This window comes from Elephantulus edwardii, unplaced genomic scaffold (assembly GCF_000299155.1).
Source record: "Elephantulus edwardii isolate Elephantulus edwardi_28Jun2011 unplaced genomic scaffold, EleEdw1.0 scaffold00415, whole genome shotgun sequence".
Lineage (NCBI taxonomy): Eukaryota > Metazoa > Chordata > Mammalia > Macroscelidea > Macroscelididae > Elephantulus > Elephantulus edwardii.
Window position 1 is genome coordinate 96,885 of NW_006400165.1, and position 11,672 is coordinate 108,556.

The 11,672-nt window shown below is 39.4% G+C and overlaps 1 protein-coding gene across 1 annotated transcript in view; it reads left to right on the forward strand.

Moving 5' to 3' along the window:
• GABRA3 (gamma-aminobutyric acid (GABA) A receptor, alpha 3) overlaps positions 1 to 11,672 on the forward strand; it is a 152,009-nt gene that overhangs the window by 68,375 nt on the left and 71,962 nt on the right. Inside the window, exon 4 of the mRNA XM_006902449.1 lies at positions 5,457 to 5,677. Coding sequence (XP_006902511.1) covers positions 5,457 to 5,677 — 221 coding nt within the window. The remainder of the gene's footprint in view (positions 1 to 5,456; positions 5,678 to 11,672) is intronic.

Genomic DNA, 11,672 nt, shown 5'->3' on the forward strand with positions numbered 1-11,672 from the left:
AAGGAAATCAGAACTGAGACATGCATAGACATATGTACAGCTATCTTCATAGCAGCATTCTTCACATTAGCAAGAAAATGGAAACAGGCCAAGTTCCCATTAACAAATTAATGGATTGAGAAATTAACAACACAAAGAACAAGAACCACATGATCAATTGTTCCAGACAAGGCTTTTGACAAAATACAACACCCCTTCCTGATTAAAACATTCAGCACAATAGGAATAGAGGGAAATGTATTCAACATAGTGAAAAGTGCATACACAAAACCAAGAGCCAATATAATTTTCAATGGAGAAAGATTAAACACAGACCTCTTGCAACCAGGGAACAGACAATGACGTCTACTATCATCAGTTCTATTCAGTATTGTATTGGAAGTACTTGCTAGGGAGTAAGACAAGAGAAGGAAATAACAGTCATCCAGGTTGGCAAAGAGGTAGTAAAGCTTTCACTATACGCAGATGGTATGATAATGTACACAGAAAATCCCAAAGACTCAACCAAAAAAACCCTCTTAGATCTAGTAGAACAGTATAGTAGGGTTGCAGGATACAAGATCAATATATATAAAAAAAATAATAGATTTCTCTACAGTAACAAAACATGGAAAAGGAAACTAAGAAAGCAATACCATTTACAATGACCAATCACAAGATGAAATACTTGAGAATCAACCTAATTAGAAACACAAAAGACCTTTATAAGGAAAACTACCAAACACTACTACAAAAAACAGTAAGAGACCTAAGTAAATGGGAAAATATCTTCTGCTCATGAATAGGAAGATTCCAAATACTGGAAAAAATGGCAATCCTAACAAAAGCAATCTGCAGGCTCAACACAATCCCAATATAAATACCAAACTCATTTTTCAAAGATATAAAAGAGGCAATTGGCAGCTTTATTGGAAAGGAAGGGGACCCTGAATAAACAAAGCTCTTCTGAAAAATAAAAATCAAGTGGTGGGCATAGCAGTCCCCGATCTCAAAACCCCTACACAGCTGTAGAAAACAAAACAACATGGTTTGGTACAATATACATATAAACCAAAAGAATAGAATGGAGAACTCAGAAATGACTCACCTACCTATGGTCAGTTGCTATTTGAAAAAGATTCAAAACCTATCAAATGGGGAAAGAACCACTTCCACAAAGAGTGCTTCAAAACTGGACATCCACCTGCAGAAAATGGAAGCAGAATCAACATCTCACACCGTACACCAGAAGAAACTCATGATTGGTCAGAAACCTAGGGGTAAATCCCAAAACCAGAAGGATCATAAGAGACAAAATGGGAACAAACTTAGAAGCCCTAGCCTATGGCATAATCTTGTAAATATAGCCGGAAATGCACAAGTAGAGGATTAAATGGATGAATGGGACCTCCAAAAAATTTCTTGTATCAGATTTTTCAAATTTCGAAATCATTACATTTTTGTGTATATTTCTACCCCGCCCCATGCCAAGTTCTTTGTTGGTTTCATTTCTTGTATTTGAAATACTCTTCAAGGACATCCTTGGCCTGGGATTCTTTGCCATCGTCCTTAACACCTACACAACTACAGCCAGCTACTTTGCGGGGCTTTCCTTCTCAGTGAGTTTTGCAGAGGCCTCCCCACTCCCCCAGTTTCTTATTATCATCAAGCTTTATCAGGTTGATTTGGTGTTCAGCACAAAGGGCCTCTGCTGACCTGACATACACAGGCTCATTACAGCCGGCTGCCGGCACACAAAGATGGGCTTGGCGCTTGTCTAAGGCGTGGGCGGCATCGTGGATTCCACGTGCTAGGCCATCGTGGGGGAGCGCGGTCTTTAGCACCTCTTGTAAAGCCGTATTGACGTCCGTTACACCTCCAGCAGCAATGCCTTCCTTCCTTGGCCATGGCGGTGGGTCACTGGTGGGGTGGAATCTTGAACACACCAGGGCCTCCTCCTGGCGGCAAGTGGGGAAAAGCGTGTATGTATTAGGAGTCATCTTATGGGCTTGCTTAGTACTGGTAATTTTTTTTCTCTTTAAAAAACAAATATGTATTTTTCTAAGTGCTAAGATCCACTTCCTAAATAACATGCCTCTGGAAACTCTGAACTTTGATAAATGTCAATGGTTGTAGAGGGTCTTCAGGCCTTTTGTTCATAGGGTCGCTATGAGTTGTGCTCGACTTGAAGGCAGTCAACACCAACAACAGCAAGATGAGTGTACTTGTATTAACACATGCTGGCCAATTTAATGATTTAAATTATTTACGTTATCCAAGGAGAGAAAATTGTTAGTCTCATTGAATTTTTCTTCATAAAGACTTTATTAATTTCCCAAGTTCTCCTTACAATTCAAGTTTTGTTTATGGATTGAGGATATATGTTATTGTTATATGCAAATTTAGAGTTGTTATATTTTCTATTTGATAGGATCTATTTTTCAATGTAACCATTCTTTATCCCAAAGAAAAATGTCTTCAAACCAGTCATGCCTGGTTGTAGTTTTACCACCTTTATTTTGATTAGAATGTGCCCATACATGCTTTTACATCATCTTACATTTAACCTCTCTGTGACTTTGTGTATCTTTAAGTGTGCCACACACACACACACACACACACACACACACTGAGGAGCAACAATGTCAGTCTGGAGACTAAGGTGCACCTGATCCAGGCCATGGTCTTTACAGTCACTTGCTATGCATCAGAAAGCTGGACAGTGACTAGGGAGGATAGAAGGAGAATTGATGCCTTTGAGCTGTGGTGCTGGAGGAGAGTATTGAATATACCATGGACTGCTAGGAGAACAAACAAGTTTGTCCTGGAGAGGGTGAAGCCAGACTGCTCCTTGGAAACAGGATTTTGAAGCTCCATCTCACGTACTTTGGACATGTTGCAAGGCAGGATCAGTCCTTGGAGAGAGGCGTCACGCTTAGGAGGGTGGAGGGACAGTGCAGGAGAGGAAGACCCTTGATGAGATGGATTGATTCCATCACTGGGGTAATGGAGATAGGCATGTCGGAGACAATGAAATTGGCAAGGAATAGAGCAGGGTTTAGGAGTCGCCAGCACATAACAACAACTACACGCGCGCACACACACACACACACACACACACACACACACACACACACACACACGAGAACTCTGGCACTGCAATCCTGAAGGCACACATTAACTACCTTTGAAAACCCACCAGAGGGTCAGCTATGGGTTGGTTCCAACTCAACAGTACACAACAACAACAATATATGAAATATAGCTATATTATTTATTTATCCTCAATTATAGTTTGTTTCTACCATCTTTCCCATGCTTTGTTCTCCAGAGAGAATTCTCTGGGCTCAACCTGTGGAGAATTCTCTTCTGTAAGACTGAAGCTTTCTGTGAGATTGTAACATTTCCTATAATTTTATTTGTTTTCTCTAACTGTTAGTAAACATAAATAAAATTTAATGATAGTTAATAACATCACCTTTTTCTCAAATAATACAAGACTACCTTAACCACTTTTGCTCTTTTTCTCATGTTAGTTTATTTTAGTTATTTGTTCTACTTTTATTTCTGTTTTCATTTGTAGGGAGCCAGTATGTTATACACATACGTTTAGCTAAGTAAAATGTCCACTCTTTATTATATTCTCTATTCCTTCATGCATCATCCTACTGGTTTTTTTAAAAATTTATTTTATGCAGGTTTAATGACAAAGTTTGTATACATTGTTTTCCACACCAGATCTTTCCCATTTCCTTTATCCACCCCTCCTTCCACCCATCAAATAGTGCAACTCTGTGATTACCCTCTTGTTCCTACCTCTGCTTCTATCCTCCTTCTCTTGAATCCTCATACATGTTTTACTAGTTATTTTTCTATTTCTACACCAATGTTCATAGCAGCATTATTCACCATCAGAAGAACATTGAAACAGCCCATCTGTCCAACCCTAATAGAATGGATTGAGAAATTATGGTATTCACACGATGGAATACTACACAGCACACAGGAGCAATGATTTTGTAAATTGCTCCCTCACTTGGGACAGGGGGCTTGCCAAGCGTTATGCTAGGTGAACTAACTCAGTCCCATAAGGACAAGTACTGTAAAAGACCATTATTGTAGCAGTTTTTGTTTGTATTTGTGTTTGGGTTTTTTATTGGCTTGCTTACAAAGTTCATATACGTTGTGTTTTACACTATTCTTCGTTCACATTATGTTTCATACAATTAATCTCATTCATTGTTTTATAAAATTAATCATCATTGGACCTTGCCCATCATTATCCTGTCTTTTCATCCAGATCCTTCCCATTTCCTCCCCCATCCCTTTACCCACCAAACTGTGCAACCCTGTGGTTTCACTTCTACCCATCCTCAGCCCTTCCCTACCTTGAGTTCCTATATATGTTTTACTGGATATCTTTCTATTTTTACAATAATTGTCTCATGCAGTATTTGTCCTTATGAGACTAAGCTTGCTCAGCATAATGCTCTCCATTCTCTCCCAACTTACATAGTATTTTTCAAAATCGTTGCTCCTGAGTGCTGCATAGTATTCCATTGTTGAATGTACCACAATTTCTCAATCCATTTGGTTGTGGTTGGACATTTGGGCTGTTTCTATATTTTTGCAATGGTGAATAATGCTTCTATTCAGCAGTATTTTGCTTGTATGTGATATTAATGATATTGTTCGATAGTTTCCGCCTTCAGTTGGATAACCTTTCTTGGGAATGGGAACAAATAGGGAAAATAAATATTTTTTCAGATACTTTTAATAACTAACAGTGGAAGGAGGGCAGGTCAGAACATTCTACTATGTTGTTACCAAACATGATACATTTTCTTAATCTTATTTTTTGTTTAGATTAATGGTAAATCATAAAATTATTCTTTATATTTATTACCAGTTTTTATTCATTCCATGGATTTTCTCATTATGTCATTACCCATTTTTTCTGTTTATATTTTCTTATTATTTATCTGTAAGACGTCATTATTTATTGAAAGCAGTAGAATTTGAACCGTTAAACACATACTGTTTTGACGCACAAATGAAAAGTGTTAAAACACGTTATGGGGTTTGATGCTTATTATAGCCTCCTTTGATATTCAGCAGTAAAGACAAGGTAAGGAATGTATTCACTACACAGAGAAGGGAGCCTAGTCTTTCTGTTAGGGAGAATCTTGTATGTTAAGTAGGGCAGTGTTAACAGTGGCCCTGTTTGGGGTTTTTAAATATAAACTTCTTATTTTACAATGGCCTTTTTAAGCTAAGCTTGATTAAATACATTGTCTCAGGAGACAATAACATTTTTTCCCAATCAAACCTACTTGCTTAACTTACCATTAACTACTAATAACAGACAACTGTTTTCCTGTGTCATGGCTGAAACTGCAAGATAATTCGTATTTTCTAAGGGTGCTGTGGGCCCTCACTGTAACTGTACTCAGACACCATTCTTTTTCTGTCCCTAGGAGTACACTATTGATGTATTCTTCCGACAGACCTGGCATGATGAAAGACTGAAATTTGATGGCCCTATGAAGATCTTGCCACTCAACAATCTCCTGGCTAGTAAGATCTGGACTCCTGACACCTTCTTCCACAATGGCAAGAAATCAGTGGCCCACAACATGACTACGCCCAACAAACTTCTCAGACTGGTGGACAATGGGACCCTCCTTTACACAATGAGGTCAGAGTCATGCCCCCATCCAGGCAAAGTGTTCTGGGCAGGGTAGTCATGAATTGAAGGTTGCATGTTTTAGAAAATTAATTGACAGTTCTGCCATGTTTACAATTAGAAATATGCCTTCTTTTTTTTTTTTTTTAAAAGAACTTTCTTTTTTTTTTTTTGTTTTTTTTTTAATTTTTATTTTGTGTGCGTGTACCGTCAAATCAGATCTGACTGGTACAGGAGGATATTGCGCCTCCTTCTCCGGCAGAGCATCTGGTGGATTCGAACCGTGTTCCTCTGGGATTGCAGTGCAGCTTCTTGCCACTAGGCCACCAGAGCTCCCCTAGAAATATGCCTTCTAATATATTTGTATGCAGATATACTTGAAACACGTGTTATACATACACATATAAATGGAATTGCATGTATATCCATGCAAAGATACACATAGATATGTGTGTAAATGTGTGCATATGCAAAGACACCTATATATTCAGGAACACTTAGATCCACAATCTCACCAAAGCATGTACACAGATAGGAATGCTGTCATGTCGGTCAGAGTAGTTGCAACAACAAACAACTCCTATGACACAAAGTTATGAATTTTTAATGATATAATATTTTCTGAAATACACCATACTCAAACACATATATAACAACATAACCAACTTTTAAATACAAAGGCCTTTTTAATACAGAGGAGGATAGATTGTTTTGATTTAATTGAAAGTTAGGTGTAAACTAGTCATTTTTTATTTCATTAACAATCAAGTGTAAGCTGATTGGTCATTTGGATTTAGTTAATAATCAGCTGTGGGCTGGAAGCGTCTTGTTCAAATCAATCAGGACCTGTAGGCGGGCCTTTATATTTAAGAGTCAGTTGGGTCCTGCCTAAGAGTCTCCAGTTTGGAGCAGTTGGATTCCGGACGTGCTTTTTACAGCTTATTATTATAAGTAAAATATTGTTATGTGCCATCAAGTCGCTTGTGACTCATAGCGACCCTATGTACAAAAGCCCTAAACACCGTTCTATCCTGTGCCAACGTAGCCATCTCAAACACACTCATTCCCACTACTCCAGTCACAGAATCGATCCATCTCATCGAAGGTCTTCCTCTCCTGTGCCGCCCCTCCACTCTGCCAAACATGATGTCCCTCTCCAAGGACCAGTCCTTCCTTGCAACATGCCCAAAGTATGCCAGATGAAGCTTCAGAATCCTTGACTCCAAGAAGCATTCTGGCTTCACCTTCTCCAGGACAAACCTGTTTGTTCTCCTAGCAGTCCATGGTATATTCAACACTCTTCTCCAGCACCACAGCTCAAAGGCATCAATTCTCTTTCTATCATCCCTATTCACTGTCCAACTCTCTGATGCATAGCATGTAATTGCGAAGACTGTAGCCTTGATCAGGTGTACCTTAGTCTCCAGTCTGACTTCATTGCTCTTCAGTACTCTTGAGAGGTCTCTCACAGCTGACTTTCCCAGTGCAATTCGTCTCTTGATTTCCTGGCTGCTGTTACCAAGAGTGTTAACAGTGGAGCCAAGTAAACTAAAACTGTTAGCTGTCTCAATCTCTTCACCATCCATACTGATGCTGCCAATTGGCCCAGTGGTGAGAATCTTTGTTTTCTTGATGTTGAGCTTGAATCCCTATAGGAGGCTGCAGTCCTTGACCTTCTGCAGCAAGCGCTTCAGGTCCTCCTCAGTTTCAGCAAGCAGGGCTGTGTCATCTGCATAACGCAGGTTGTTGATGACTCTTCCACCAATCCTGATGCCACATTCCTCCTCATAAGCCCAGCGTCTCAGGTGATCTGTTCTGCATACAGATTGAAAAGGTATGGAGACAGAATGCATCCCTGACGAACCCCCTTCTTGATTTTGAACCATGTAGTGTCTCCTTGCTCTGTTCTGATGACTGACTGCCTCTTGGTCCAAGTGTACAGGTTTCGCATTAGCACAATCAAATGTTCTGGGATCCCCATTCTTCTCAGAGTCAGCCACAGCTTGTTGTGATCCACACAGTCAAAAGCCTTTGCATAGTCAATAAAGCACAGATAGACATTCATCTGGTATTCTCTGCTTTCAGCCAAGATCCATCTAACATTAGCTATAATATCCCTAGTACCTCTTCTAAATCCAGGCTGCACATCTGGCATTTCTCTGTTGACATATTGTTTCAAACGTTTTTGGATAATTCTCAGCAGAATTTTGCTTGCATGTGATATTAATGATATTGTTCGATAATTTCCGCACTCTGTTGGGTCACCTTTCTTTGGAATGGGAACAAATATCGATCTTTTCCAGTCAGTCGGCCAGCTGGCTGTTCTCCAGATTTCCTGGCGCAACTTAATGAGCACACCCAAGGCAGCATCTGTTTGTTGAAATATGTCAATTAGTATGCCATCAACTCCTGGAGCCTTGTTTTTTGCCAATTCCTTCAGAGCAACTCGAACTTCCTCCTTCATCACCATAGGCTCTTGCTTATATGTTATTTCATGAAATTCTTCTGTGTCAGCCAATTCCTTCTGATACAGTGACTCAGTATATTCTTTCCATCTTCTCTTGATACTTCCTGGATCGTTTAACTTTCTACCCAAACTGTCCTTAAGTATTGCCACCTGTGGCTTAAATTTGTTTTTCAACTCCTTCAGCTTAAGAAATGCTGAGCAAGTCCGGCCCTTTTGATTTTCTGACTCCGGCTCTCTGCACATTTCATTATAGTATCTTGCTTTGTTGTCCCAGGCTGCCTTTTGAAATTTTCTCTTCAGCTTTTGATTTCTTGGTTTCTTCCTTTAGTTTCTCAGCACTCTAATGCTACATTCAGAGTCTCATCTGACATCCATCTTGGTCTTTTCTTCTTTTTCAGCCTTTGTAATGATACTTTTCATTCTTCATGGACAGTTTTCTTGATATCCTCCCAGAGCTCATTTGGTCTATGTTCGTTGGTGCTCAAGGCCTCAAACCTGTTCCTGATATTGGATATTGAATTTTGCTATCAAAAAGAATGAATTTGCAAGTAGTTGCAATGTAATCAGATTATTTTTGGAAACAATAGAAGACTGTTAGTTCTTACTCCTGCTTTTGCTGCTTAAGCTAGCTTCTCTGTTGTCAGTTATCACTTCGCGAAGCTCCCTTCCACATTAGTGAGTGTCATTTTTGCCCGACTGGACATTTATTGAACGTATAACTGAAATCCTTCAGTGCACGCTCTATGCCTAGTTCACATTTGCGTGCTTTTATTTCTACAGTGGACCTTAAATAATACAAGCTTGATAACCATGGTGACTAGATGCTGTGTGCCTGCCCCTACACTGTTGTTATTAGTTGTTGTGTCAATGATGACTCATTACAACCTAACGTCAGTACATTGTCCAGTCTTGGGCCATCTTCATGATCATGGATATTTCTCTCTGGATGAAGCCAAAATTCTACTAGTCTTAAGTATCTCAAATGTTTTAATTCCTTATATGATTCCTGCAAGATTTTGGGAGAACAGAAGGTGCCCCCTCCAGATACTTAAAAGTTGGGTGAGAAAAGAGTTGCTGAGAAAGAGAGAAGTGATTATTTACACTTTTTTACTCTATTCAGACCATGGTCTTTTCAAGCACTTGCGATGCATCTAAGAGCTGGACAGTGATGACAGTGGAAAAATTGATACCTTTGAGCTGTGATGTTGTAGAATATCCCATGGCCTTCCAAAAGAAGGTGCAGCCAGTGTTCCTTTGGAGGCAAAGATGACACAGTTTTATCTCTCATACTTTGGGTGTTTTGCTATGAAAGATTATTCCTTGAAGGGGATATCATGCTAGGAAAGGTGAAAGGTCGGTGAAAAAGAGGTGAATTGACAAAGTGACTGCAGCAACGGATTCAGTTGTGACAGATGAGGATGGCACAGTATAGGATACGACTCAGATTTGTTGTTCGTTGGGTCACTGCGAGTCATAGTTGACTCGATGACACCTTACAACAACAACAACCAAAAGGTATGTTAATTCTTTTAACAGTCCATGAAATAGTCAATCTTTGCGAGCACTGTAATTCAAACATATTGATTCTTTGTTGTTCGTTATTCAATGCCCAGCTTTTACATGCATATGAAGAAATTGAACATACTCTGGCTTGCCTCAGGATTCATCACCTGCACACAGAGTTGGAAGAATGGGGGAAAGATAAACACTTCCAAATCTCTTCTGAAGATGGCAAGAATGTAATGTTCTGCTACTGAGTCTATGGCAAATTTCCTCAGTCCTTCATTGAGGTGCAAACTAGAGATGGTGCATGAATAGAAAAGATTAAGTCAATGATTCCCCTCCACAGTAGATACTTCACCTTAGAACTGAGAAGGTGGATCTGGAAGGAGAATATTCTCAAACTTCATGGATAAAAGCTAGTTCTATTTGTGTCCCCATAACTGATTAATCTAGTGACCTTTTGCAAGTCACAAACTGTCTTCTTTCTCTAGTTCCACATTCTGATAATAATGTAGTCATTGCCTGTCTTACAGGTACAAGAAAAGCACAAATTGGATAAACTCTAAAGAACACTTAGAACTTTTCAGAAAGTGTTATTCTACAATATCACTATTATTATTTTGACACTTAGAAATCTTGTCTGAATTCCGCATGAAAATTGTAGAAGGACAGCTTCCTAGTAAAAAATGTGTTCAGACATGGTTTGGCTATGTAACTAGGGCAGTTTAGAAAGAAGCCATGGCTTGCATTATCTTGGGACTTCAGAACAACCATAAAAATGCAGGGTGAGTCCCCTTATCTGCTGTTTGCTTCATCAGCCCATTGGCAGAAGACAGAAAAGATTAGCATAGCCCCAGCACAGAATGGCACATGCACATCTATGAAGTGATTCACAGCTTTCAGGTAGCGTTAAGTTGTTGTTGCTGTTAGGTTCTGTTGAGTCAAATATGACTCATAGTGACCCTGTGAACAACACCTTAATCCTGTGCCATCCTCATCATCTCTGATACACTTGAGGACATTGCTGCAGTCACCGTGTCAATCTACCATCCTGGGGATCTTCCTCTCTTTTATTGATACTTTTTTAAACTCTACTTTTCTTAGCATGATATCCCTTTCTAAGGACTAGCAACATGTCCAAAGTGTGAGGGACAAAGCTTCACCATCCTTGCTTCCAAGGAGCACTCTGGCTGCATCTTCTCCAAGACATGTCTATTTGTTCTTTTACAATTCACACCACAGTTCAAGTCACCATTTCAGCTTCTTTCATCCTTGTTCATTGTCCAGCTCTCAGAGGTATAATAGTAAGTTATTTAAAAGACCATGGTCTATATCAGGTGCACCTTAGTATTTAAACTGATGCCCTTGCTCAGTATTTTGGAGAGGTCTTGGAGAAGAAGAAACAGTAGTTGGAAAACATGGACTTGGTGAGAGAAATGAAGCTGGAGATAGAATGATTGAATTTTGCACAATCAATGACCTATTCATTGCAAATACATTTTATAAGAAACATAAACATAGATTATACACATGAATTTCACCTGATGGTATGCATAGGAATCAGATCAATTACATCTGCAGAAAAAAACGCTGGAGAAGCTCAATATCAGCTGTGAAAACAAGGCCAGGAGCGGATTGTGGAACAGACTATCAGCTACTCATAAGCAAGTTCAAGCTAAATTGGAGGAAAATTAAACCGAATCCACGGGAACCAAAAAATGACTTTGAGTTCATCCCACCTGAATTTCAGAACCATCTCAGGAACAGGTTTGAGTCCTTGAACACTAATGAGCGAAGACCTAATGACTTGTGGGAGGATGTCAAAGGTATCATCCAGGAAGAGTGCAAACGGTCATTACAAAGACAGAAGAGGGAAAAACAACCCCAAAATGTATGTCAGAAGAAACTCTGAAGATTGCACTGGAGCGCAGAAAAGCCAAAGCACCAGGAAGAATTCAAGATACTAAAGAGCTGAACAGAAGATTCCAAAGGGCAGCACGGAATGACAAAGCAAAATATTACAATGAAATGTGTGAG